The following is a 24,435-nucleotide window of genomic DNA, read 5'->3' on the forward strand; positions in this document are numbered from 1 at the left end:
AAACAAAACAAAACGGTTCCCACCGGAGAAACTCCTCGTGCAGGTCGGACATAAAGCGCAATTATTCAACTTTTGTATTTTTTCCCCGCTTCTTTTCATCCACAAGCTTCGGCAGCCAAACCGCAGATTTAGCTGCTTTAACTCCGAGCCCGGACGCTTTTTTTAAACATTTCTCCACCAAATATTTGAGCTGTATGGACAGTATTCCCGTGCCTGTGGACAAAAGAAGCCGCAAAAATCTCACACCTTCCCAGGGAGCGGGTGTTATTGCCTGCACAGCGGTTAAATAACGCTGGAATCAATGAGCTGCCCGCTAATTACATCAAACAAGCTGAATAAAATGCACTATTAGAACACACACACACACAGACGAGTGTGTGTGTCGCCAGATAACTCGGCCGGCTCCGCTGAAAGGCTGGCGTTTTAATCCGCGAAGGTGCCGAAGTATGGAGAGCGGTGACTTCCCGCCGTGACGGCGAGATAAGGCGGGGAAAAAACAGCCCGACGGAATTACAGGCCGGGATGAAGAGTTTGTAAAAGACGGACCTGAAGGGCTGAGGAAGGTGTGTCCGCTCGTGTCGAAGCACGATATCATTCGGAGATCGCAAAACAAGTCAGGGCGAGAGATGAAGGCCGTATCTCGTTTTCTCCATATTAGGAAATGGAAATCTCTCGGTTTGCCGGGCACCACGCGCCGTTTCATCCGATACTCCGCAATTACCTTTTTTTTTTTTTTTAATCAAAAATCTCAAGGTCCCCGCCGTGGATTTGTCGGGTGGCGATGAAACCCAACGCCGAAGGAATCCGACGCTGTACGTTTTCCTGGTGAATTCTTTCCAAACTCCACGGGCACGCTCTCAAGTCATAGCTTTTTCTTTTTTCCCCTCCTTTTCCTCTCAATCCAGACGCAAAGTGGTAAGCGGAGCTCCCTATAAACTGAGAGATGTGGCTGCGAGGCTTGGACGTCGCGGCGTTTCGTGCCTTTTCATTTCGAAAAAGTGGACGCAGGCTGAGCGGGAAACCGGGTCCACCGTTGTCGTTGAATTGAGAATTGATTTTTCAATTCGGCGACAACGTGGGGACAACGCAGGCCTTCCGAAGTTTCCCTAAATGGTGCATCTCAGAGTCTGGTCACCTTCAGGAAGGCGACAGCTGTCTCCGATCGGCCCGTTGCCTTAGAATAGACCCGTGCATTCTGTTTCTGCGTGGACGCCGGATTGTGAGAGCGCCGGGTATAAATAGGCGAGCCGCGAGCTCCCAGGTGTTCCACGTCGGCGCTGTCACGTTCACAGGGGAGTTGATTTCCTGCCCGCCTCACCGGCGGCTCCTGTTCGGCGTCTGTTGACTTTGGGGCGTGATGATCAGACAGGAAGTTGTAAGTGACCTCGACCGGAGGTCGTTAAGGCAGGTGGTCGAGGCATACCGGTATGCTGACACTAGGTACGCTAATAGGCACGCTTGTTTTAAACACTGTCAAATGTCACCGACCAGATACTTCCCATGCTTGCTTTACATCACCACGGTTACAGAGCAGAACATCCACTAGAGGGCGGTGCAGAGTTCGCGGTTCACGTCCAAGTTCCGAATCCAGACGATAACAAACACGGTGCCTGCGGAGGAGCAAGATGGCGGCGGTCTGTGAGGACGGTAAATACTTGGCGGCATGTGGACGGAGAATTCTCCTGCCTGACAGCTTGGAGGGCCTTTCCGTGCGGAGTCAGCATGTGGGTTGTCTGGTAACCTCCCATGGTCCAAAATACTGGAGGATGTTCTTAGGAGACCCTAAATTGTCCAGAGGTTGTTAAGGCATGTGGTCGAGGCATACAAGTATGGTTACCCTCGGTACGCTAATAAGTGCACTTGTTTCAAACATTGTCAATCCTTACCGACCGCATACTTCCCATGCGTGCCTTACATTGCCATGGTTACAGAGCAGAACATCCGCTACAGGGCAGTGGAGAGTTCACAGTTTACGTCCAGGTTTCGAGTCCAGAAAATAACAAACATGGCGCCGGCGGAGGAGCAAAATGGCGGCGGTCTGTGCGAATGTTAAATACTTGGCATGCGAATGGAGAATTCTCCTGCCTGACAGCAAGGAGGGCCTTTCCATGTAGAGTCAGCATGTGGGTTCTCCGGGTTCTCTGGTGACCTGCCACGGTCCAAAACACTGCGGGATTTTCATCGGAGACCCTAAATCGTCCAGACGCGTGAATGGGAGATTGACTGGTTGCGTGTCTCTGAGGAACATGTTCCTCGCCTGCCTCGGTGTTTGTGGTTACCGGCGATTCTCCTTCTGTAGCCGCTAACCAGCTATTTTTTTGGGGGGGTGGGGGGATTAAAAATAGTCCGAGCCTCATTCTGCGTAATTGTTATGTATAGCGTGTGAGATGTAACGCTGATGTTTTCGCATCAACACCCGCCCTTCCTGTTTTGCAGGGAAAAGGTAATGTAACCCTTGCAGAGCTGCAGCTCTTATGAAACTCAGCCCGTTAGCTAGCGTGTCACTCTAGCTAGCGTGTAGACGGGACACAGCGTGTTCCGCATGATGTATTTTTTTATTGTATACTATTTTATTATTTTTACGGTCTCTGCAGGCCTTCGCAGACCTCCTTTTTGTCAAGTTAGACGTTGTTGACATGGCCACCCAATCACCACACAGTTGATACTTTCCACATGGAGCGGATCTGGACCACACTCTTTGAGATAATCTACAGAGACCCAACATTCCCCCAGGAGCGAGCACTTCAACGCGACGAGATGTAGAAACCTCGAAGAGATTGAAGATCATCGCGGGTGGCCTTCCACCTTGACCAGAAAGAGAGAGAGACAGCAAGAGAGTGTGATGAGGGTTGGGAGGGACGAACGCTAAAAGCTAAATGCTAATAGCTGACATGATACGGTAATAGCTTTCGGAATCCTTGAAGAAACAACGACGGCGGACGCAGCAGGGACTCAGGAGAGGATATAAGGCGGTATAGCGAGGAGCTAGCCCTGCGCTTTCTCAAAAAGAAATCTGTTTGTGACGTGATGGTGCACCGGGACACACTGAGGTGGTGAAGAAAACCTTCACGTAGAGGTTAAGATGGTTTATTGCAAAATCCGGCGACGCTGGTTTTCAGGATTCGGTTGAAGACCAGGCGGATCGAAACCAAACTTTGCTTCGGACGGTTTTCCGAATGTTTTCCTCGCCCGCTGCGGCTGGGTCATCGGCCGGCAACATCATTATTTATCCAAAAACCTCTTTATCGTTTCTTCATCTGAGCTGTTTGGTTTCGGCCACGGGTGCATTTTTTTTCCTTCTAAACGTTCAGAGAGGGAACGCTGCGATAAGAGGTCCAAAGTGTAGCTCCACAGTAGCTGATATCAGATGACTATCAGGACTCACACATGTTGGATTTACGCTCTGTGGACTCACGTCTGCAGCGAAGTCCTGCAGAACAACGCCGGCGAACCGACGCCGCTTATCTCCTTAATCGGAGAGGACCTATTTCTATCTCGACTTTCGAGACAACGCCTTTTTGGCGTCACCGTTTGCTCGAGCGGGACGTTGAACCCTTGTAACCGGCTGCCGCGCGCTCATCGATTACGTCATGCCGGAGCGTGTGTGAGCAGGTAGGAATGCGTCCGTTGGATGCCAAGCCAACAACGGCGTGGGAGTCCGCCGTTAGCATACCGCGCCCGCTACGTCAGCTCAAACCATAACGTTCCTAACGACGGTGCTAATGGTACAGTGTGGGAATGTGTTGTGACATGCTAACTAGCAGGCTAACTAAAGATATTCAGTTTAACTCCCAACCTTGAAGGGTTTGTAGAGCTCCTCAGCGGCGACGTGTGAGGACCTCCTTCGTCTGGTGGCCTCCTGGCTTTTCACCAACAAGCTCCTTCTTCTCTTTGGCCTCCAGGTGGAATCATGAGCAGCAGCTACAGTGTCTCCCTGGCCGGCCCTGCGCCGTGGGGCTTCCGGCTGCAAGGGGGGAAGGACTTTTGTGTTCCCCTCACCATCTCACGGGTGAGCGCAGCGACACACACACACACACACACACACACACAGAGTGGGAACTGTATGCAACCTTCCATGACAGTGTTTTCCATTCATCTCCGGCCTGCAAAGCTTTTTTTTCTCGGCGCTCAGACGGGCCATTTATACACGCTGTCACCCAGCCATCTGTTTTCCTGACATACGTCCCAGCCGGGCCGCGACTAGAACCATAATAATATTACATAACTGAGCCGTAACCACACGCTCTGTCAACCCTGACGACTCTCTTCAAGTCCTCTCGCGGCCTTTCAAGGTGGGGATTAAGCTAGCGGATGTTAGCGACCGCCAATAAAACGTCCTGACCAATGCGTCCCGGGGTCTGCGGCGGTAAAATCTTCAACGGTTTTGTCATCAATGGAATCGTCGTGATGTCGAAGGCCGGCCGGGATCTGTTTACCCGCGAGAAGGTACGCCGTTTGAAATCCGGGGGCCAGTTTGGGAGGCTAATCCAGCCCGTATTGACATACTTAAACTGTTTATGTTCTGTGCAAACAGGAGTGCAGCTCACGACAGAACCGCGAGGAAAAAAAAATAGAAATAAACTTCCACAAGGGTCTCGGTCGCACAAACAGGATTGGAAGTTTGGGTGATCGGTTTAAGGCCGCGGAGACTCGGGACCCGTCGGGCGCAGCCGTGACGGCTAATTCCAAACGGTCTTAATTACACAAGAAAGAAAATGCTAATTGCTAATTGCAGAAAGTTTAAACAGATGAGGAAAAACAAAGAAGAAAAAAAAAAAAAGAGACGCCATGAAGGAGCACATGTTTGTTGTATTAGCTGCTGCCTCAGAATGAGCGCCGCTTCCTGTTTGGAGATTTTAATCTCAATGTCACGACCGGGGTCGACGACTTTGTTTATTTGTCGCGGCGAGATCGCCTGGAAGAGAAGGGGGTCTTCACAAGCGAAGTTCTCGCCATCCGTCTTTGGACACAGTTACTCCAAGAGTTTGAAAAGGCCGGCGTGGTCGCGACTACTATTTTTACATCTCGCAGACATGATAGCTACGGTATGCCAAGTATGACATCGTCAGGACGGCGTGCCGCCGTGAGGAGGAACATTCTTGTCGTCGTAACAACAACAAGGCGCGATAAAAGAAAATGCCTCCGCGCTCGACGCCCGATAAGGCGCCGGATCACCTCGGCGACGACTCGCGCGACACGACTCTCACGGCTTCCCGCATTATCGTAGAGCGTCGTTCCCGTGACATATTTCCATCCCGGCGCGTGACCTGGCGGATGTTTCCTGTCGTCCTGGCGGCGGGAACAAGCCGGTCTTTGTCCCCCGTCCAAAACCGGGGTCGTATATTTTCTCATCTGACGCGCGTGAAGCTTAAAGTTTGTACGATGGCATAAAAGAAACGCATTTTTCTGCGTTTGGAGGTCCGAGCCTCTCCGCCCGCCGGCGGAACACCGGAGCCTGAAACAGAAGTCGGACCGCCGACGTGAAACGCGATGTTTGCTGGTTTCCAGAAAAGCGAGGGCGGGTTCTCCAGGCATATATGGACAACATCTGCCAACAGTTTACGACCACTACGGCTCCTACATTAGATGAGTGAGGAGAATCCGTGGAAACCGCAGGTCGGTGTCAAGGTTCACAAGAGACCCGCAATGCTAAATAGCCTCAATTTGCAGTGCAGAAGAGGCACCGCTTGTAACACAAGAGCTTATTTATTTTTCTCACTGATGGGTTTCACCACCGCGAATTGTGATGTAACGACCCTTCACCGGTTGTCAGCCGCGTCGCGCTATGTTTTTCGCCATATTCCGCTTCCTTCAGGGAGCGCAGACGGGAACCCTTGTGAGATATCTCCACCAACCAGAAGCCTCGCTAATCACTAATCATCAATCAATAGATGATTACTTTAAGAGCGTAAATTGGTTTTTAACCCCTAAGACCACCGGCTTTGGAGCAGCCGACCTCTGGAGGAAGGGGCCAATGACGAAGGTCGCATCGCTGATGCTGATGTCACTTCCTGTTCCCCGTTTTTTCTTCACGGAGCCGGCGACTCTTCCTCTCTCGTCCGGACGGGGAAATACACAAACCTCTGAAAATTCCACAGTTTTTTTTTTTTTTTTTTTTTTTTTTTCCCCTCCTCTCACTTGACGTTTGAGGACGTCGCTCCGCTCGGAACGAAAAAATAAATAACTCTTCTCCGCTTCAAGTCGGTGTCTGCGAGTGTTTAATAATTACCCAGATTGAATGTCTGGTTACTGTCGGTCACTCCGGGGTCATCGCGCTAAATGCGCCTTTTATTTTTCCATCCCCCCCCCTCCTTGCACTTCCCCCCCTTGTCTTTTGCATCCGTTGGTTTGTTGATGTAGCGGCACGTGAGACTTTTGAGTGAACGTTGCACAAAACGTCTCCGGGTTTTCCAGATGTGCCTACCCCCTCCGAGCCCCCGCTTCAAGCGCCGCCGCAGTGTTTTGACATTGTGGCGCTAATGGGACTCTGGAAGGAAAACAAAAAGAAAGGAGAAGCCGGACGATATGTTTCTGGGGCGGCCTGCCTCGGCTCCATGGGAAAGCGGGGAGTTGTTTGCGGAAAGCGCTGCCCGGTGGAAGAAGCAGACGCTCTGGTGCGCCGAAGCGAGACGATCGTCGAGTTTACCGCGTCTTTCTTGGGGTTTAATTCGGTCCAAATCTCTGTGGCCTTTGATCCGACTACAAGCATACCAGACATTCCCCTTTTGCTGCCGTTTGTTGGAGCTCTTATGAGACTTAAAACACAAGCGTATGCCAAATGTTGACCGAATCCGCAAAATTATCCCCACGTACACATTTGCAGACACCGTAAAAGGGCCAATTAAAAATCAAATGGCGTCTGAGCTTCTGGCGGCGCGGTGGCAGAGTGGCTTCTGCCGCACAGCAAGAAGGTCCGTCCAGAGTTTCGTTTGAGAACGGAGTTTCTCCCGGGTCTCGGGTTCCTCCCACCGTCCAAAAACATGCAGGTTGGTCATCGGAGAGCCTCAATTGCCCAAGTTTTCCCATTGACGTACGATTGGCGAGCAACAGGGATCGCCCTTTGTTGGCCGGCGATCGCGTCATACCTTAATATTCACGGAACCGCTGAAGGAATGGAAGCGAGACGAGACGATCTGCAGAAACCGGAGAGCCTCGGAGCTTTCCGGTTGCCGGGGGTACCGGCTCGAAGCTGCCGGTGTAAAATATGAGTCTAGACGATGCCGTTTGGATGGAGCTCCGCCGGATATCTGGGCTCTTGTGGCTACATTCTTTGTTGACGTGTCCTCAGGTGGCAACCGCTGGAATGGCAACCCGACCGTTGCCTGCTCAGCTTTTTCGCATAACTTTGTCCCGAGACTCCTCAATTTTGCCGTCCGCCGACCAAAATCTAAAATATCTCCAGCGGAGGATATTAGAATCGCTCGAGGTGCAACTGCCCCCCCGCTCCTGCGTCCCAAGCGGCTCTCCGTTGCCTTATTTGGACCGACTTCATTTCCTCATTATCTGGTAATATAAGTTGGACTCTAAGCTCGCTCTGAAACCCGCAGATACGTCCTCTAGTCTTCAAGCTTAAGCGCTCTGCGCAAAGATTCCACTCTAGGAAACCCGCATCAGGCTCATAGCGCCGTAGATTCGCCGTTGTAACTGTGACTTGTATGTCATTATAGGCCAGACACGAATTGGCCTCAGGCCTGAACACTCACCCTGAAAAGCTCACGCTGGTCCGCTGCCGGATTTCAACACACCGCTAACGGAACTCTCAAAGGCACTGAAGCAACAGCTAGCCGCTAAATATCAAAGCTTGGCGTTCTTGTCTTCCGTGCTTCCCAGAGCATCCTAAGGTGAACCGCGGCGCCGCATCCCGAGGAGGCGATGGGGCTACATATGGGTTCTGTTAAAGGCATGTTATCTGCAGTCTGCATGTGATCCCGGTGTGATCTGCCTCCTGTCCAAAGCTATATTGGAGGCATCTGCTTTCAGTCCACGCTAATGCTGAGAAATTCTAGTTCCTTTGTACTTTGTGTCTTAACGGACCTCAGCGAGGGGGGGGGGGGGGGGGGGGGGGGGGCTGTATACATGCAACGCCGCGCACATTTCCAGGCCGCAACGCAGGAAATAGCTCAGAGGTCCGAAGTGATTCCACGGGAACGGGGGCGCTAGGAAGCGGGCCACGAGGTGATGAGGTGCAGCTAAATCAAGCTAGGCTACACTTCCAAATGGATATCAGTGCCAAAACCAAGTGTCGGATTTGGATTGGTCGTGCATTTTTTTGATCGGGATCATGTTCAAAATGCTTTCCCACCATTAACGCCGCAGCCAACGGTGGGTTTCACGCGTCATCTGGCGGAGTTAGCTCAAATCTGCGTCCCGCCGCCCGACGAGTAAACTCGCTCTTTGTCATTCCTATTGACGGAATAAGACTCCAGAAAGCGGGCTGCGGAGGCCGGCTCGTTTCCGGACCCGACTGAAAGAGCATTTGGTATTCAGCGGAGTGCCGCTAGCGCTCTGTGTTGTTTTGTTTGGGTTGCCATAGCGACCTCAGTCAGTGCGGGCACGGCGGTCCTTCTTGGCATCTGGTGTCCTGCGGCAGATTGATAGTGAAAGGGACTGGGGTCACACCATGACAACCAGACTTTTACCTCCAGTTAAGTACCCTTAATTGGGATGTTTGGCTCGTCGAGCTTCTCCCCGTCACCATGTTGTGCCTGCGCTTGCGGTAGCCGCCGCGGTATGCGCAGTACTTTGCAGTTTTGTAAGAGGAAAGCTCGTCAAGTCTGCCGAAAGTAAGCGTGCCTTCGTCTTTGGAAGCGGGGGTTTGTAGCCGGAGCGTCGAAATTTTAGATTTTAAAAGATGCGCCGGAACAATGGCTTCAAACAGGACGGCGTCTCGTAAAACACACCTGGGACGGCTGTGAGTAAGCCGGCCCTGGGCGACTGGAGTCGACGCGTGATGACACAACACCGGGCTAAAGTCTTTTCCTTATAAGGCCTTCTATGTTGGCGCGCTCCACGCCGACATGACGCGCATCACGCAGCCCTCCAGCATTCGTTACTTCCTGTCACATGACTGCTGAAATGCGAAGTGACCACATCCCTCTTCCTTTGCCGCCCGTCGGGGCAGGAAGGCGCACACTCAGCGGCGGGGGAAGGCGTTCCGGGCTCCAAATAATGAAGTATTGAGGTCGTGCCTGACTCGCGTAGGGTTTTGAAAGGGACGTGCAGTTCCAGAAATAGAAGCACCGGCCCGTCGCTCCCGAGGGCGTCGTGTGAAATTAACAAATTGCGCCATAACGCCATGAATCATCGGCGCAAAAAATACCGCCTAGAGAGGAATTCCAGTTTATTCCGAGTTCTGGCAGCAGCTCTCCCCCCGTAAACAGACGCCGTACGCGAGTCGTAAATCAACTGTCCGAAATAAAAAACCCATCATTTATAAGACAAAGAAAGCTCTTAAGGCATCACAAGAACAATCATTTATACAGGCTGAACCCTTATTTGTCATCGTCCGCCGATGGGACGGGTGGATTCGGGCCGGGACCGACTCCGCTTGAGTTTTGTTCTTTTATGACTTGATTATTGCGATGTAATGGAGGGAGTGAAGACACATGGAAGCAATAGACTATTAAGTTGTCTGAGCGTGTTCTCCTCAGAGTCCGGCCCGTTTTACGGTGATCCGGCGTGGAATCCCTGACGAGTTCATCCGTCTTTTTGCCGTTTTCTCTTGCGAAAGAGTGAACCAAGACGCATCTCCCAGCAACTCCCGCGGTCAAAATCACATGAGCTTTAGGATGAACCACAAAGATGAACCAGCCACGTGGAGCTGCTTTCTGAAGGAACACCTCTAAGTGTGCAGTTCTGAGAAGAAGAGGAAGACGACATGGACACCGTGGAGTAACCGTGGAATAGCAACCACGGACCATCAGATGGTTTAGATGTTTTAATCTTCTCCGTGCCCACTGAAGAACCCCGTTAGCCGTGAGCTAACTCTGCACTTGCTCTGGACCAAAAGGTAGATGCTTCTCCGCGAGCCCTGAAAACCCTTCTGAGGGTGGACAGGACAGAAGAGGTCGGACCTCTTGGTCTCCTCTGTCCACTTTGTCCCAAGAAAACATCTGAGCGGGAACCTGGAAAGGTTTTAAAGATGGCAGGAAGTGTCTGGTTAAGGGGCGAAGCTTGTGAGTTCCACAGAGCTACCGGTTGGCTACCGGTCGCTCTGCTGTTTGAAACGGTTCCTGAAACGGTTCTAGGAACTGCAAAAAGTTCCCGGAAGGGGCTTCAGATGTCCTCAGGCCACACTTGTGGGAGCACGGGCCTTTACATGCACAACGCGGAACAACCGGTCATTATCGCTGACGCCACAGCAGTAAAAACCAGCAGTGCGGAAAAGACCACAGCGGCGCGGCGGCCGCACCGCGATGTGGCAGGAATCCCGTCCGAGTCACGGCAACCCGGGACGAAAACCGGCTTCGGGGATAATCTCCGTTTTCCTTCTGAACGACGTCTGCTCTCCAAATGAAGCGCGGAAATCACATTACGCCGCGAGGCCGGCGGAATTAGCCGGAGCGAGAGCGTGTCGCTGGAACATCCCGCTCTCTCGGGAGCGTCCGAGTCGGACAGCTGCGGTTCCGGTTGATTTTAAGAGAAAGATCTCTGTCACGAGCGTCTCAGAACGCTCACGGTTTATGTTTCTGGGCAGCAGATACCGCGGATTCAGAGCGGAACGCCGGCTCAGTCGCCGTCCAAGTAAAACTGACATTGTTTGACCGCCAGGCATTAGGGTTGTCCTCTTTGTTCAGGCTGTTGAAGATGGTGAACCACACATGAAACGCCAACTATTCTGTGAATGTTATTAGAGTCTTCTCCGGTCCTCTCCTCTTGGAATGGACCACGTTTTGAAGAATCACCATATATAGATCTAGCTAGCGTTGACTTTTTTTTTTTCCCCCCGCGTTCCTTACAAGGAGAAAACTTTTTGCCGGTTTCATTTTCACTCCGTGTCCCTTCGGTTCGCCCACGCTCGGCGAGAGGACGCCCTCGGGGGACCGGACGTGGCCAGCTATGAGTAAGGGGCTGCAGATGCTAGTCATGTCTGAGGAGCCCTCACAGCCTCGCCAGTCACTGAAAGCTTTACTGAAAGTGAATGCAGACCGAGTACAGGAGCGCGGTGGACAGGTTTGTGGAGTGGCGTGGACTAAACCACCTGCAACTCGACGTAACCAAGACCGAGGAGTCGGTGGTGGACTTTAGGTGAACAGCAGACCCCTTCTCCAGCATCAGTTACAAGTACCTGGGCGTCCATGTTGACGCTAAACTAGACTGGACTAAAAACTCAGAAGCTGTATACAAGAAAGGTCAGCGCTACCTGTTCCTCCTCAGGAGACTCAGGTCTCACGGTGGTGTCCAGTGTCATCTTGAAGAAGAAGATGCTTCGATTGTCTGCATGAAACCCATCATGGATGCACCAGAAGGCAGCGAAGGAACAGCGCCAGGGGAAAACTCAGGGGGTTCAGCGTCTCGCTCAGCAACACCTGGACATGCTAGGAGGTGCGGGGAATCGAACCAGGCATGTTTGGTCCCAAGTAACCTTCAGTCTACCTCCTGCAAGCCCATCTTCTACTGGCTTCTACTAGCTTGGGGCGGTAGGCTGAAGGCGGCTGACGCTAACGGACCGGGATCTGAACTGGACTCGTTGAGGTGTCTGACAGGAGGATGCTGAAGAAGCATCGGGGACAACACCCAAGTCCTACCAGAGCACCTTCAGCCGTAGGGTAGACAACCGAGGAGCACCGCAGAAGGCCACAAAAGGTCTTTCTTACTTGTGCCCATCAAACTATAGAACTCCTCCCCTTTCTGCAAGAAGAGTGAATGTATGTCACGTCCTGGTGGAGCCTTCCTGCGAAAGAATTTCTTTTGTATTCAGTTCTAAACGCTGGCAGGTATGTGTGTGCGCGGCCCGAGCCCTCCATGCTAGCACAGTGAGTACCCTCCACCCTGCGAGCAGCACTTATAGCGGCGACACCCGAGGCCCTCAAGACACTGGTATGCATACATCGCCCTCACTCCACCTCCCCGCCCCCCAACTTCCTGCCTCTGGATGTACTTTATAAAGAACCCTGGAGAAATGTGTCGCCCTGTTGCTCTTGTCGCTCCGATGCTAACACAATAGCGCATTCATCACGCGTCGGTGTCTTGTTTTTAAAAGTGGGGGGGGGTTGATGAAGCTAAGTAAGTGAGTGCCCGTCTTGGCTAATGGGCTATTCAGAGTTCGCGCTGTTGAGAGATAACAACAATTATGAGTGGGGAAAAAAAGAAAGAGCTCTTTGTTCCTGCGTAGCGTTAGCCAGCATGGCTACGCTGGCGTCAGAAGGGTGCGCTGGGTGATTGATGAGGCGCGCACGTCTTCGTATAATCACCGGTTTAATCACCACACCTGGACCACAGTCATCCCTCCGTCACGAGATTACTAAGCGTTTCTCCAAAGTGCAAGTCTCAGCACGGCGTCCTGGAATGGTGAACGTTCTCCACTTATATGGTGCGTTTTTAAAGCTCTGGATTCCATTCGCCCGTCCATCGGGGGTTCAGCGCCTCGCCTGAGGACGCTTTGGCACGTAGATCGACACGGCGCAATCGTGGTCCACCAACCGAGCCACAGCCGCCGCCAGGATACGATAACCTCTCAATCATAATGGACACATACGGTGTTGTCGGGCAGCGGATGTATTAGCCACGTTAGCCGCTAGTCCAAAGAACTGTCCAGGACCGATTTGTTCCAGGATGTAACCTCCTCCGGGGGAATTTTTTATTTTTGCGTTTCCAAAGGCGGTGAGTGATGACGTGCTCCTTCAGCTCTGCGCTCCAAAACAAACCACCGAAGAAGAAGAAGGACGACCTTCTCCCTGCAAGGCTTGGCTGTTTGAAGAACCCCATTAGCCGTCAGCTAACTCTACTCTGGCTTAAATGTAGACCTTCCTCTGTGAGCCTTGGAATCTCCTCTGAGGAGCTTGGACCTCTATGTTCCTTCATATCTCGCCACCTCTGTCCATTTTGTCCCAAGAAAACATTTTACCAGTGACCAGGATCGGTTTTAAAAAGCATCTGCTTGGGGGCGTGGCCTACGAGCTCCATCGATCACCTAGAAGACCCTGCCTCGGAGTAGCTGAGATGGTTCTCAGAGCCGAGGTTCCTGGTTCCTCCGCTGTCCGAATGCGCGGCTCCTGAAACAACATGGACGTTGTACGTAAAGATCCACGGCTTTTCGAACGCGAGAGGACCTGCCGAGCGGAAAGAGCCGCTGCAGCCGGTGCGACCTTTGACCCGACGAGGCGGGTAACATCCCAGGTTTCAGGACAAGCCGAAACCAGCCCTCGGTTTGCTTGTCAGAGCGTTGGATTATTGTCTCCGCAGGTTTGCATGAACAACGGCGAGTCCAGCTTTCGGATCTCTGCATACGTTCTCCGAATGTGTTCTGAAACCGCAACATCTCCGGCCTGACATGGAAGCGGCTTCTGCGCTTGGAACTCCAGTCTTTAGGTTAAAACCATATGTTTTTGATCTGCGATCCCGAGCGCTCATTTGGTAGTCTGAGTCGTGGCGGCGGGAATGCTGCGGCGGATCCGTCGGGCGAATGGGAATCATGGCGTTGCCGCGGCGAGCAAGATTCCCGTCTTATCTAACCGAGAGTTACATAAGATGGGAAGCGGAAGGGAAACCGCGGCGCCCGGTGATTACGAGGAATAACAGGATTAAAAATAACACAATAAAAATCCGGCGTCCGTGACAGTCGCGCGAACCCTGACGTTCATGGCGTAAACAAAGCAATCACCAGCAACAGTTTGAGATTTTTTTGCCTTCCGAGGATGAAGGATTCCATCCAATTTATGGATCCAATCACTATTTATGATGTTTGTTTGCCTCGGTCGTATCCGTGGTGACGTTTTTGTTGTTTCCACGTCCTCCGTGTCGCCCGCAGCTAACGGACGGCGGCAAGGCGGCCCGGGCCAAGATGAGCGTCGGCGACGTGATCCTCTCCATCAACGGCGTCGCCACGGACAGCATGAACCACCTGGAGGCCCAGAACAAGATCAAGGCGTGCACGGGCCAGCTCAGCCTCACCCTGCAGAGGTAAGCCTTTAGCGAGGACGGAGGACGCCGTGACTCGCGGAGCGCTCGGGTGTAATTAGAGGCCGAAGCGCGAGGAGACCCGAGGACGCCGAGGCGACCGCTGCAACCGTTACGCAAGGGGGGGATTTTTTTTCGGAGCGGCCGTCACGTGGTTTGGCGAGAAGGAACGAGACCCCCGCCGGATCTCGCGTCTCAGAGGTGGTCGCCGGTTAGAAAACGGCGTCCTCGCTGAGTTTTCTGCCGAAGCAGCGCGCGACCATCTGGTTTTCCGAACGTCTCCGTCGGTGGATGTGCAGAAGACATTAGGTCAGGCCGTCGTCTCCCGTCGCATCGGGTTCATCGGCCGCCTTCCTGCCCCTCCCCGTCAGGGGGAAAGAAAAAAAAAAACCTCCAGTCTTCCCGAGCCGGCGACTGGATCCGGGCGGCGCCACGAAATATATGAATGAAACTCTTGGAAAAGCCTGTGTTCCATGTGATTTGCATGAATTATGGATGGATCACCTCCTCACGCCGGCCTTCAGCAGCGCCACAAATTACAGCCTCGGCAGGGAACCTTTAAAAATAGATAAAACGGACCCCGTAAAACATGGGCATTATAATAATGATGAACGGGGACGCACGGCTGTTCATTCATTCATTCATTCATTCATTCATTCATTCATTCGTTCGTTCACAGGGCCACTCTTGAAGACAACCATTCACCCTTTCATTCACACGTCTTAAAGAGACGGGCATTTATTCACCCTCTCATTTACACGTCTGGACCGTTTAGGGTCTCCAGTGAACCTCCTGCTTGTGTTTGGACTGTGGGACGAACTGTTTGGAGACTAGCTTGTTAGCTAGCTTGTAGCGCTGTGAGATGCTATCCTTTCTAGCTGTTTTCTACAGGAGAGCGCCTGAAAATGGAACAACACGGAAAGGTTTGAAAACAGTTGCTATGCCTGGATGGGTTGACCATAACAACAGAGTACTGCAGTCCAAGTACTCCGGAGTACTCCAGAATACTTGGACTCCAGAGGCAAATGACGATTCACTCACTTATTCACAAGTGGACAATGTAGTCCAATGTCTCCAGTGGACTGTTGCTATCCCAGGATGGGTGGACCATAAAAACAATGGCGGACTCCAGAGTACTCAGAGTATTCGGAGGCATCCAGATATTGACACCTCCAACCATTCACCCTGTCATTCACATGTCTGGGGTCTCCAGTGAACCTCCTGCAGGAGTTTGGACTGCAGGAGTAACAACTTGGGAACTCTGGCTAGCTTGTAGCGGCGTCAGATTGTATCCATTCTGGACGCATACGACGATTGCCAGGATGGGTGGACCATAAAAGCAATGGTGGACTCCAAAGTACTCTGGAGTATTCAGAGGAATACAATGATTCACTTACATGTTCACCAGGTACTGACACCTCCAACCATTCATCCAACTGCTTGGGAACTCTAGCTAGCTTGTAGCGGCGTCAGATACGATGATTCACTCACTTATTCACACGTCGGACAATGTAGGGTCACCAGTGGGAACCCTGAGGAACCTGGAGAACCCTGAGGAACCCCACGCTGGCACGGGGAGAACATGGACACTCCACACAGGACCAACCAGGGACCTTCTTGCTTTGAGGCGGCAGCATTTCTTGTCTTGGTGTGCAGAGATCTGGCTCTGACGCTGCTTTCCAGTCTGGAATCCTCTTTAACCGTTTATTAAACCTCCTGTTTTTTTTCGAAGTTGGTCGGAAATCAATCGACGGATCCGTCGCTTCGGCGAACGCCGGGAGCGGAGCGGCGTCGGCGACAACGAATGTTGGGGGGGGGGGGGGGGGGGAGCACGCACGCTTTTGGAAAGCTCCATCGGACGGCGGGCGGAGGATCTGCGGGGCGGCACCACATCAGACGGGGAACGAGGCGCTGCGCTTTAATCGTGGGAAAACCGTCCTAAAATAGACGCTGGCGCAGCTGCATGTAATCTTCTATGAGCCATGAACGCTCAATGAAACATCAAACATTCTGTAAACTCCAATAAAAAAAAAAAACCTCTATTAGTGTTTGCGCCGGGCTGTAAATGCATTTTCAAGCCCGGTTTGTGGAAAGTTGTTTTTTCGGCGGCTGGTGTTTTCTCACACCATCAAGATGTTCTGATCCTGGAGAGGTTTGCTTCTGCTGCAGGAGCCCAGGCCGTCCATCGGGGTCCTCAGATGTGGCTCGGGGTCTCGGCGTCGCACGATACGACCGTCGGGTCGGTAATAACCGATAACCGGCTTCAGACCCGGAGGTCCCCGGTTGGATTCCCGCAGGAGGCCTTTCCGTGTGGAGCCTCCATGTTCTCCCCGTGTCTGGTTCCTCAGGGTTCTCCGGGTTCCTCCCACAGTCCAAACACATGCTGGAGCTTCACCGGAGACCCTACGTTGTCCAGATGTGCGAATGGATGGATGTCTATGTCTGCCGAGGTCCTCGGTCGTCCGGGTCACGGTGAATTCTTCTGGAAATCTCCTTGCCGTGGCAACCGGACTTGATTTTCCTCACTTGAAGACGTTTCAGCCCTCAGCCCAGAGGCTTCTGCAGAAATGACCGCCAGGGTTGTGGTTCTGACGGGTTACCGCAGCTTCTTATGCTAGAAGGGAGACCAGGTGGAAGGGGGTTGTTGTGCTGATGACAACTTTTGGGGACCACCTGGATCAGAACGGGAGAAGGTGAAGCCAAACTTCTCAGAAGGTGAAAGGAAGGAGTGAAACCTGTCAGATGCCACGGGCTGAGGCTCAGGTTCTGGCTCTGGTGGTGGATCTTCTCGGGTTCTTCGGAGGGTGCAGGTGGTCCTGATCCATGTGAGCTTATCAGATATCCACGTACGGTCACATACAACCGTACGTGGTCTTTGAGATCCACCCCGGACCGGTCCAGGGTGAACCCCACCTTCTTAACCTCTCAGCCTGGATCATTATCTGTGAAACATTACAGATAATGAATGTAGATAATGAACGGATTCGGAAATAATTCGGAAATTGCGCCGCCATGAATTGATTTCTGATTTTCGCGTCGCATACCGCGCGGTCTTTCCGCAGATTGTCTGGCCAGGAAAGGCAGGCCGGTCCGCCGATGCCAATATGTTATTTCCTGGTTGCTAGGTGAGGAGAGCATGTCTCCATCGGGGAGGAAATGGTCTTGAGATCTGGAAGCGTTCTCCTCCGCCCCCTCCCAGACGCACCGCCGTGCCATCAATCTCCAGAAGCAGATCCGATAAAAACCGCCGAGGAGCGGTTTGCGTGCCGTGTGACAGGAAATGATGATTAGCATCTCGTGTTTCTGCGCTTTGAGACGCCGCCGCTCCGGGGCGGGCGTTGCGGTCGGCGCCGAGGCTTCGTAGCTCCCCGGCAGGCGGCGTTTACGGAAAATCAAGTGCGCCGTACGCTGACCGAAGTCTTCAGGAAGAGCGGGGCTTTGGGACGACATGTTAGCGTGTTAGCTGCACACATGTGGACGTCAGCGCTGGAAAGGATGAGATGAAATCCGAGTTAGAGAGCTTGCAGCTCTGCAGTTGTTTCCTAATTGTTGCCACGACTGATATATCTCCATTCTCCATGTTCTCCCCGTGTCTGCGTGGGGTTCTCCGGGTTCTCCGGGTTCCACCCGAAGTCCAAACTCATGCGGGAGGTTCTCTGGAGACCCTACATGGTCCAGACATGTGAATGAGAGGGTGAATGGTTGGACGTGTCAATATGCATGTGAATAAGCGGATGAATCGTCATGTGCCTCTGCAGTCCAAGTAATCTGGAGTACTCCAGAATACTTTGGAGTACTCTGGAGTCCGCCCCCATCGGGGCATAGCAACTGACCCCCCGTCTCCATGGAGACGGAGGCGTTTTCAAACCTCTCCAAGTCGCTCCGGTTTCAGGCGTTGTCCTGTAGCAAATGGCTAGAGAGGATAACGTCTGATAGCGCTACAAGCTAGCTAGCTAGTCCTCCAAACACATGCAGGTAGTTCCAGTCCGCCACTCTTGTTATGTCCACCATGGCAACGGACCTCCCGTCTCCATGGAGACAGGCGCCAAAAAGCGGACGGCTAGACAGGCTAAGCTCTGACAGCGCTAGAAGCTAGCTAGCTAGAGTTCCCAAGCAGCCCCCGCGGCCCCACGCCAGCGCAGCGCCGAGGAAAGTATGATAATTGTTGTTTATTTATTGTCACCGAAACACGCAGAACGCTTTAAGGAAAACGCCGGTCTGCAGAGGCTGCGGTTCTTCTGCACCTGGTCTTAAAAACCTCAGAGATAATGCAGATCCTCCCGGACGGCTCCCCCGTCCAACTATTCCCCCCCCCCCTTTTTTTTTTTTTTTTCTAAATCATCATCTATGTCAGCTCCCACAGCTCGAGGGTTTTGCATATTTTCCACTTTATTTGCGCGTCCTTGTGCGCTTGGCGCTCGCGCCGCTCCATGGGAACAGGGAGACGCTTAACTCCGTATCAATTTATCAGATTTGATTTACCGCCGCCCGACAGCGGCCCCATTAATCTCTCCGCTCTCGAAAAAAAAGCACATTTCATTCAATCATCTCTGTGAACGAGGAGGTTTTCGAGCTCACCGTGTTGGTTTTCGTCCCACGAGCGCACACGCACGCCGCGCCGCCGCAGATGTTTTTCTGGCCGCCGTCCACTAGCTGTAGCTTGACGCTAATCAGCCGCGCAGCTGTGGATTAAATCTACAGATATGCTCATGACTAATGGACGCCGGTTTTTCGTACTCCGGCGGTAACCGTGGCGATACGCCGGACAAAGGCGCGCCCGGCGACCCCCCGCCGGCTCACGGGTCCCTCGGCCAGATGTCGGGTGGTCGCTCCGGAAGTGAAAAGGGGCTCGCGTTTGGAACTGGCTCGCGGCGATGTGAATCTCAGGGGGGGAAACATCTCGCTTCCCCGCACGCTTTTGTTTTGTCAACCTGGAACCAGATGCGTGGAGTTCTGGTTCTTCGAGCCCGCCGAGCGTCGGGACCTGGCAGAGGTAGAGAAGAAACGTCTGGAGCTGCAACAAAAGCCCGATCCGCCATTAATTCATAATAACACTCATATTAATAACAAGGACAATGGCAACGCCGGAATCCCGTGTCCTAATTCCTTCTTTTTTTTTTCCACTTCAATGCAACGGTTGATTTGCCCGGAAAGAAGAAGAAAAGAAATCCAGATCAACTCTGATCTGCATCTGAACTGAGAATCCTGGATAATGTGTTGCATATGAATAAACTCGTTGCCCAAAAGGTTCAAAGAAGAATTTGCTAAGAAAAACACCAGACTATTAAACCCGTGGCCTCGAAGCGAGTACATCCAACCAGTTTCCATCAGATTTCGCTCTCGTCGCTCTCCTTGAGTGTTTTTATTTTCTCCCCGCACGGCTTTGCTGCGTGCAGAACTCCATTAGCCGCTAGCTAACTCCTCCTTCTTCTGGCCAAAATATAGAGAGCCTTTTTCTGGAACCCCCTCTGAGATCCCGGACCTCCTGGTCGCTCCATTTCTCGCCGCTTCTGTCCATTAATAGCCGCTCTGGCAGCGCTAGAACTTTTTGCAGCTCCATGAACCGAGCGGTTTCTTGGTCCTGTCAGACAGGAGTGAAGCCAGGGACCGTGGACTTCGGCTTCTTGCACCATCTTGGCTCCTACCAAGAGGCAGGGTCTTCTTGCACTCGCGTAGGAACTCATTGGAACTAGAAAAATCTCCCGGGGGGGGAAGCTAGTTCCTGGAACTTGCAAGTTCGTAGGATGTTAGCAGTTAGCTAACGCCGCGCTGAGTCTGGTCCTCAATGTAGATGTTCCTCTGCAAGCCCTGGACAACCCTTTGAGATGTAGTAGGACAGAAGAACTTGGACCTCTTGGTCCATTTTGCCCTAAGAAAACCACCATCGAAGCCACGCTAATGGGCGTGGCTTATGAGTTCCTCCAATCACAAGTCACATGTGAGTCCCTATGGAACCGCAAGAAGACCCTGTCGGTGGTTCCTCTGCCGTCCGAATGCCTGGAGAAACAAGCTACTTCCTGCAAAGGTTCAAGGAGCTGCAAAGAAGTTCCTTTGGTGAGAAAGCGACAAAATACGCTAAATTTGATTAGCGCCTTCGTCCCAGCTCGCTCACATGTTAGCTGGCGGCTCTCGCCGGTCACACTGAGCAGACGTGGTGCAGGAGGGGATTAATGGCGCGGGTGTTTTCCATCACCGCCGTGCACGAGCCTGCTGACATGGATAATTGTGTGCGGTCGACACGGGAGCGGACAAGCAGATACTTAAGTACCCAGTCGGCGGGCCGTCCGGCTACACGTTAGCCAGCTTCCAAAAAAATCAGACGCGTCCCCTTCCGAGCGTAAAGTTTCCCCGAGCGAAAGGTCCCACATCTGTCGGCGGTTATTGTTTCCTTTTCCCCGCGGTGAAATCTGGAAAAGGCGTCGTTAGCCCTCCGCGTTTAGCGCACGCCGCCCATCGACGCTTGATGGGAATAACAGGTGCGAGTTCCGAAATCTGGGGCGACGGGACGGCCTTCCGGACGAGCGGGTTCGTCGGACCTGTGAGAATCTCCGGTCGGACGGACGGCGAGCGTTCCGAGTCGGCGGCTTCACACTCGGGATGATGAACGGCCGCCCCGTTGGTTCGCCAGACCCAAAGACCCTTTTCTTACATGAGCAGTTTTCCCATGAAAAAAAAAAAAAAAAAAATCCTTGGAGTGTGACAGCGAGGAGTCTGTGTGTGTGTGTGTGTGTGTGTGTGTGTGTGTGTGTGTGTGTGTGTGTCTGCCGTCACTCAGCCCGACGCTGGACGCCAGACTGTTTCTCTTGGCGCTCGGGAGGAAGAAATGCGTCACTCCGCTGTGCCCTCGGGTTTATTCCTCCGGCTAGCCTCCTCATTCCTTCTGCCATGCCCGGAATCCTGTCTGTGTGTGTGTGTGTGTGTGTGTGTGTGTGTGTGTGTGTGTGTTTCACATACCTGTAGGCTCGCGCTAATGCTGTGTCCGATCTTTTGTTGTGAACGGATGCTACGATACACCTAGCATGAATTTGTTGGTTAGCATCTTGTCTCCTCCTGGAGCTGACACCTGACCACAGTGGAGAGGAGCTTCATCTCCTTGAAGGACCCACCAGGAATGGAGGTCCCCTTCCAAACAAAGGTCCAAGCAAGTCGGGTGTGTAGCGAGCTGGGTCTTGGAGGCCACTGCGGTGAGATGTTTGGGAAGACCCAGGACACTCTGGAGGGACAATGGCTCTGGTCTGGGAGTCTCTTCTCAGGCCGCTGCCCACTGAGACCCCAGAAGATAAGATGGATGGATAGATGTTGCCAAACAAATCCCAGAGTAACAAGGAGCTTTGTTGAGTTCTTACCAACGTTAGCTTTGTGTTGACACAACCTACAGGAAGATCACTGAAGTGAAATAGGCACCACAGATGGACTTCAGATGGACTGCAGATGGACCTCCGTTGGACTTTAGGTGGACTTGAGATGGACAGTAGATGGACTGTGCTGATCTCTGGAGAAGATCTTTGGTCACTGCACTGATTGCTCCCTGATCTCCAGAGGGTGCAGATGTTCCAGGCAGCACCCTGGAGACTGTTTACTCAGTCTGCTCGGTGTGTGTGTGTGTGTTTGTGTGTGTGTGTGTGTGGGGGGGGCAGATGGTGTAAACACACACACGCGCACATACACACACACCCTCTTTAGACTGCATGGAAAGAGGCGGGGTCTGGTCCAGTCAAACGTAGAGCATGTTGTTTAGCAAAATGGCCGCCTGTCTGTTGCTAACCCTGTTAGCATCAAAACGCAAGCGGCCACTTCATCTCACTTCTGGCATGAAGAACATGGACGAGCAAACCGCTCTGCTCTCCTGCAGGTGTCGCGGTCACGGGTGTGCATGTGACACACACACACACACACTCACACACACACACACACACACACACACACACACACACATGTCGACACGCAAGCCATTCCTCTCTAATTAAATCAAAACGTCAGCCGGCATTAACGTTTTTAAAGCTGACGTTTTCGTCCCTGACCGCGCCGCCGTGCACGCCGTGCACGCCAAGCCCGCCGCTTTGACTGGAAGAGAAATAACGTCTCGTCAGCGAGTCGTTAAACGCCGCGAAAAAACACCGTCTCCCCGAGAGGAAACGCCGGGACGTTTAGTTCCAATGTACCGAAACGAAACTTTATTGCCGGTTAAAAAACGGGCGCCGTAAATCTATGTGGCGTGCAGATCCTTCTCAAACTCTTCTCCTCCCTCCGTCCTCCCAGGCCGACCGGTTCCCATGGAGACGGCGCGTCCAAGGTACGTTCGTTCTCATCGTTTCCCCCACCTGGAAGCCGCCGCCGCCGCCGCCGCCGCCGCCGCCGCCGCCGCCGCCGCCGCCGCCGCCGTGTTCTTCTGAGAGGATGTGCTGGCGCATCCCAGAGTTTCATGCATCCTAGTGTTTTGATGGTGTGTGTTGCATGCTGTGTGTGTGTGTGTGTGTGTGTGTGTGTGTGTGTGTGTGTGTGCCCTCCCACCCGCCTTTATCCAGGATGAGCCTCAGGAGATCATAAAACCCGTGCCGATCTCTCACGCCGCTCCCGGCGCCGCGCACGCCAAACCTGCGACCCAACCCGTCCCCGCCTACAACAAGACGGCCTGTCCGTTCGGCGGGGAGCGCGGCGGCGCCCCGACTCCGCCCAGGGTCGCCTCCATCCCCTCCGAGTCGTCCGCGTTCACGCCCGCCGCCTCCCAGCCGCCGTTCCCGCTGAAGTTCCCGGACGCGGCGCCGTCCAAGCCCGGCCCCGCCCGCTCCGCCTTCACCTCCTCGTCCGCCTCCTCGTCCTCCTCGTCCTCCTGCTCCTCGCCGGCCCGAGCGCCGGCGCCCGCCACCAACCCCGCCGTCCCGCAGCCTTCCGTTTACAACTCGCCCATCAACCTGTACTCCAACAACAACGCCTGCGAGGTGGCCATGGGGCAGCGGCGGGGCCTCCTGGAGAGCCAGGGCCTGGCGGAGCACTTCAACGGGTACGTGGCGAACGCCGGCTTCCGGCGGCCCGTGATGCTTCAGCGGCGGACGGATTCCTCCGACGGGCCGCCGCCGCCGCCGTCGTCTCGGACGAGCGAACGCCGCCCCGCACATCTTGTTCGAATAATTCACAGGGGCGACTGCTGGCAGCGCCACGGGCTACATGCTAACGGACGCCAAAAGCGCAAGAACACTTGTTTTCAATTAGGCCGTGGAGCGGGGTGTGTGTGTGTGTGTGTGTGGGGAGGGGGGTGTGTTGGGGCGCACCGGCGGGTTCGTTCACACGGTTCACTGCGAGCCCCGAGAAATCTCACCCATTTCACAGGATTTTATACGGCGCCCTCATCCACCAAAAAATGGAACAGCATTGTTTTTAGCACCGTCTTCACTCAACAAGCTAACATAACTAATTATTACATTTTTTATTCATTATTTATCAGTAAAATATGCATTACAAATAATAACAAAAAATCAGAAATATAACATAAATATTCTTATTATTATTTATTCATCAATAAAATATGCATTAAAAATTAAAAACAAAAATAGATGAAATATAATATGAATATTCTTCTAATTTATCACAAAAAATGCATTTCAAATAAGAACAAAAAATCTGAAATATAACATAAATATTCTTATTATTATTTATTCATCAATAAAATATGCATTAAAAATTAAAAACAAAAATAGCTGAAATATAATATGAATATTCTTCTAATTTATCACAAAAAATGCATTACAAATAAGAACAAAAAATCTGAAATATAACATAAATATTCTTATTATTATTTATTCATCAATAAAATATGCATTAAAAATTAAAAACAAAAATAGCTGAAATATAATATGAATATTCTTCTAAATTTATCACAAAAAATGCATTACAAAGAAGAACAAAAAATCTGAAATATAACATAAATATTCTTATTATTATTTATTCATCAATAAAATATGCATTAAAAATTAAAAACAAAAATAGCTGAAATATAATATAAATATTCTTCTAATTTATCACAAAAAATGCATTACAAATAAGAACAAAAACATCTGAAAAATAAAATTAAAATCCTTTAAATAAATGAATAAAAAATCTAAAATTTATGCAGTAACTATATAAAATAGCTATATAAAAAAGTGATACAAAATTTCTATATATAAAATGATTATTACATCAAAGGTGAATTTCTTTCCCTGGTTTTGCGGCGCCCCTCTGAAGGCCCCGCCATCTTCCTGCGTCGCCCGTCACGTCGTTGCCGCCCGTGGAATATTAACCCGAATGCCCGGGTGTGTTTGTGCACGGAGCCCCTCCTGC

General features: G+C 52.1%; 1 protein-coding gene across 2 annotated transcripts in view; it reads left to right on the forward strand.

The window, feature by feature from the left end:
* The window catches only part of pdlim5b (PDZ and LIM domain 5b), a 35,502-nt gene that overhangs the window by 1,517 nt on the left and 9,550 nt on the right, over positions 1 to 24,435 (forward strand). The window contains exons 2-5 of one of the 2 annotated variants that reach the window (XM_086151798.1): positions 3,903 to 4,009; positions 13,970 to 14,121; positions 22,378 to 22,411; positions 22,644 to 23,119. In XM_086151798.1, the coding sequence (XP_086007924.1) occupies positions 3,911 to 4,009; positions 13,970 to 14,121; positions 22,378 to 22,411; positions 22,644 to 23,119 (761 nt within the window). In that variant the 5' untranslated portion in view covers positions 3,903 to 3,910. The remainder of the gene's footprint in view (positions 1 to 3,902; positions 4,010 to 13,969; positions 14,122 to 22,377; positions 22,412 to 22,643; positions 23,120 to 24,435) is intronic. The other variant, XM_086151799.1, reaches the window with a different exon arrangement.

Source organism: Fistularia commersonii, chromosome 9 (assembly GCF_037954325.1).
Source record: "Fistularia commersonii isolate RoL2024-O1a breed Wild chromosome 9, RoL_Fcom_v1.0, whole genome shotgun sequence".
Lineage (NCBI taxonomy): Eukaryota > Metazoa > Chordata > Actinopteri > Syngnathiformes > Fistulariidae > Fistularia > Fistularia commersonii.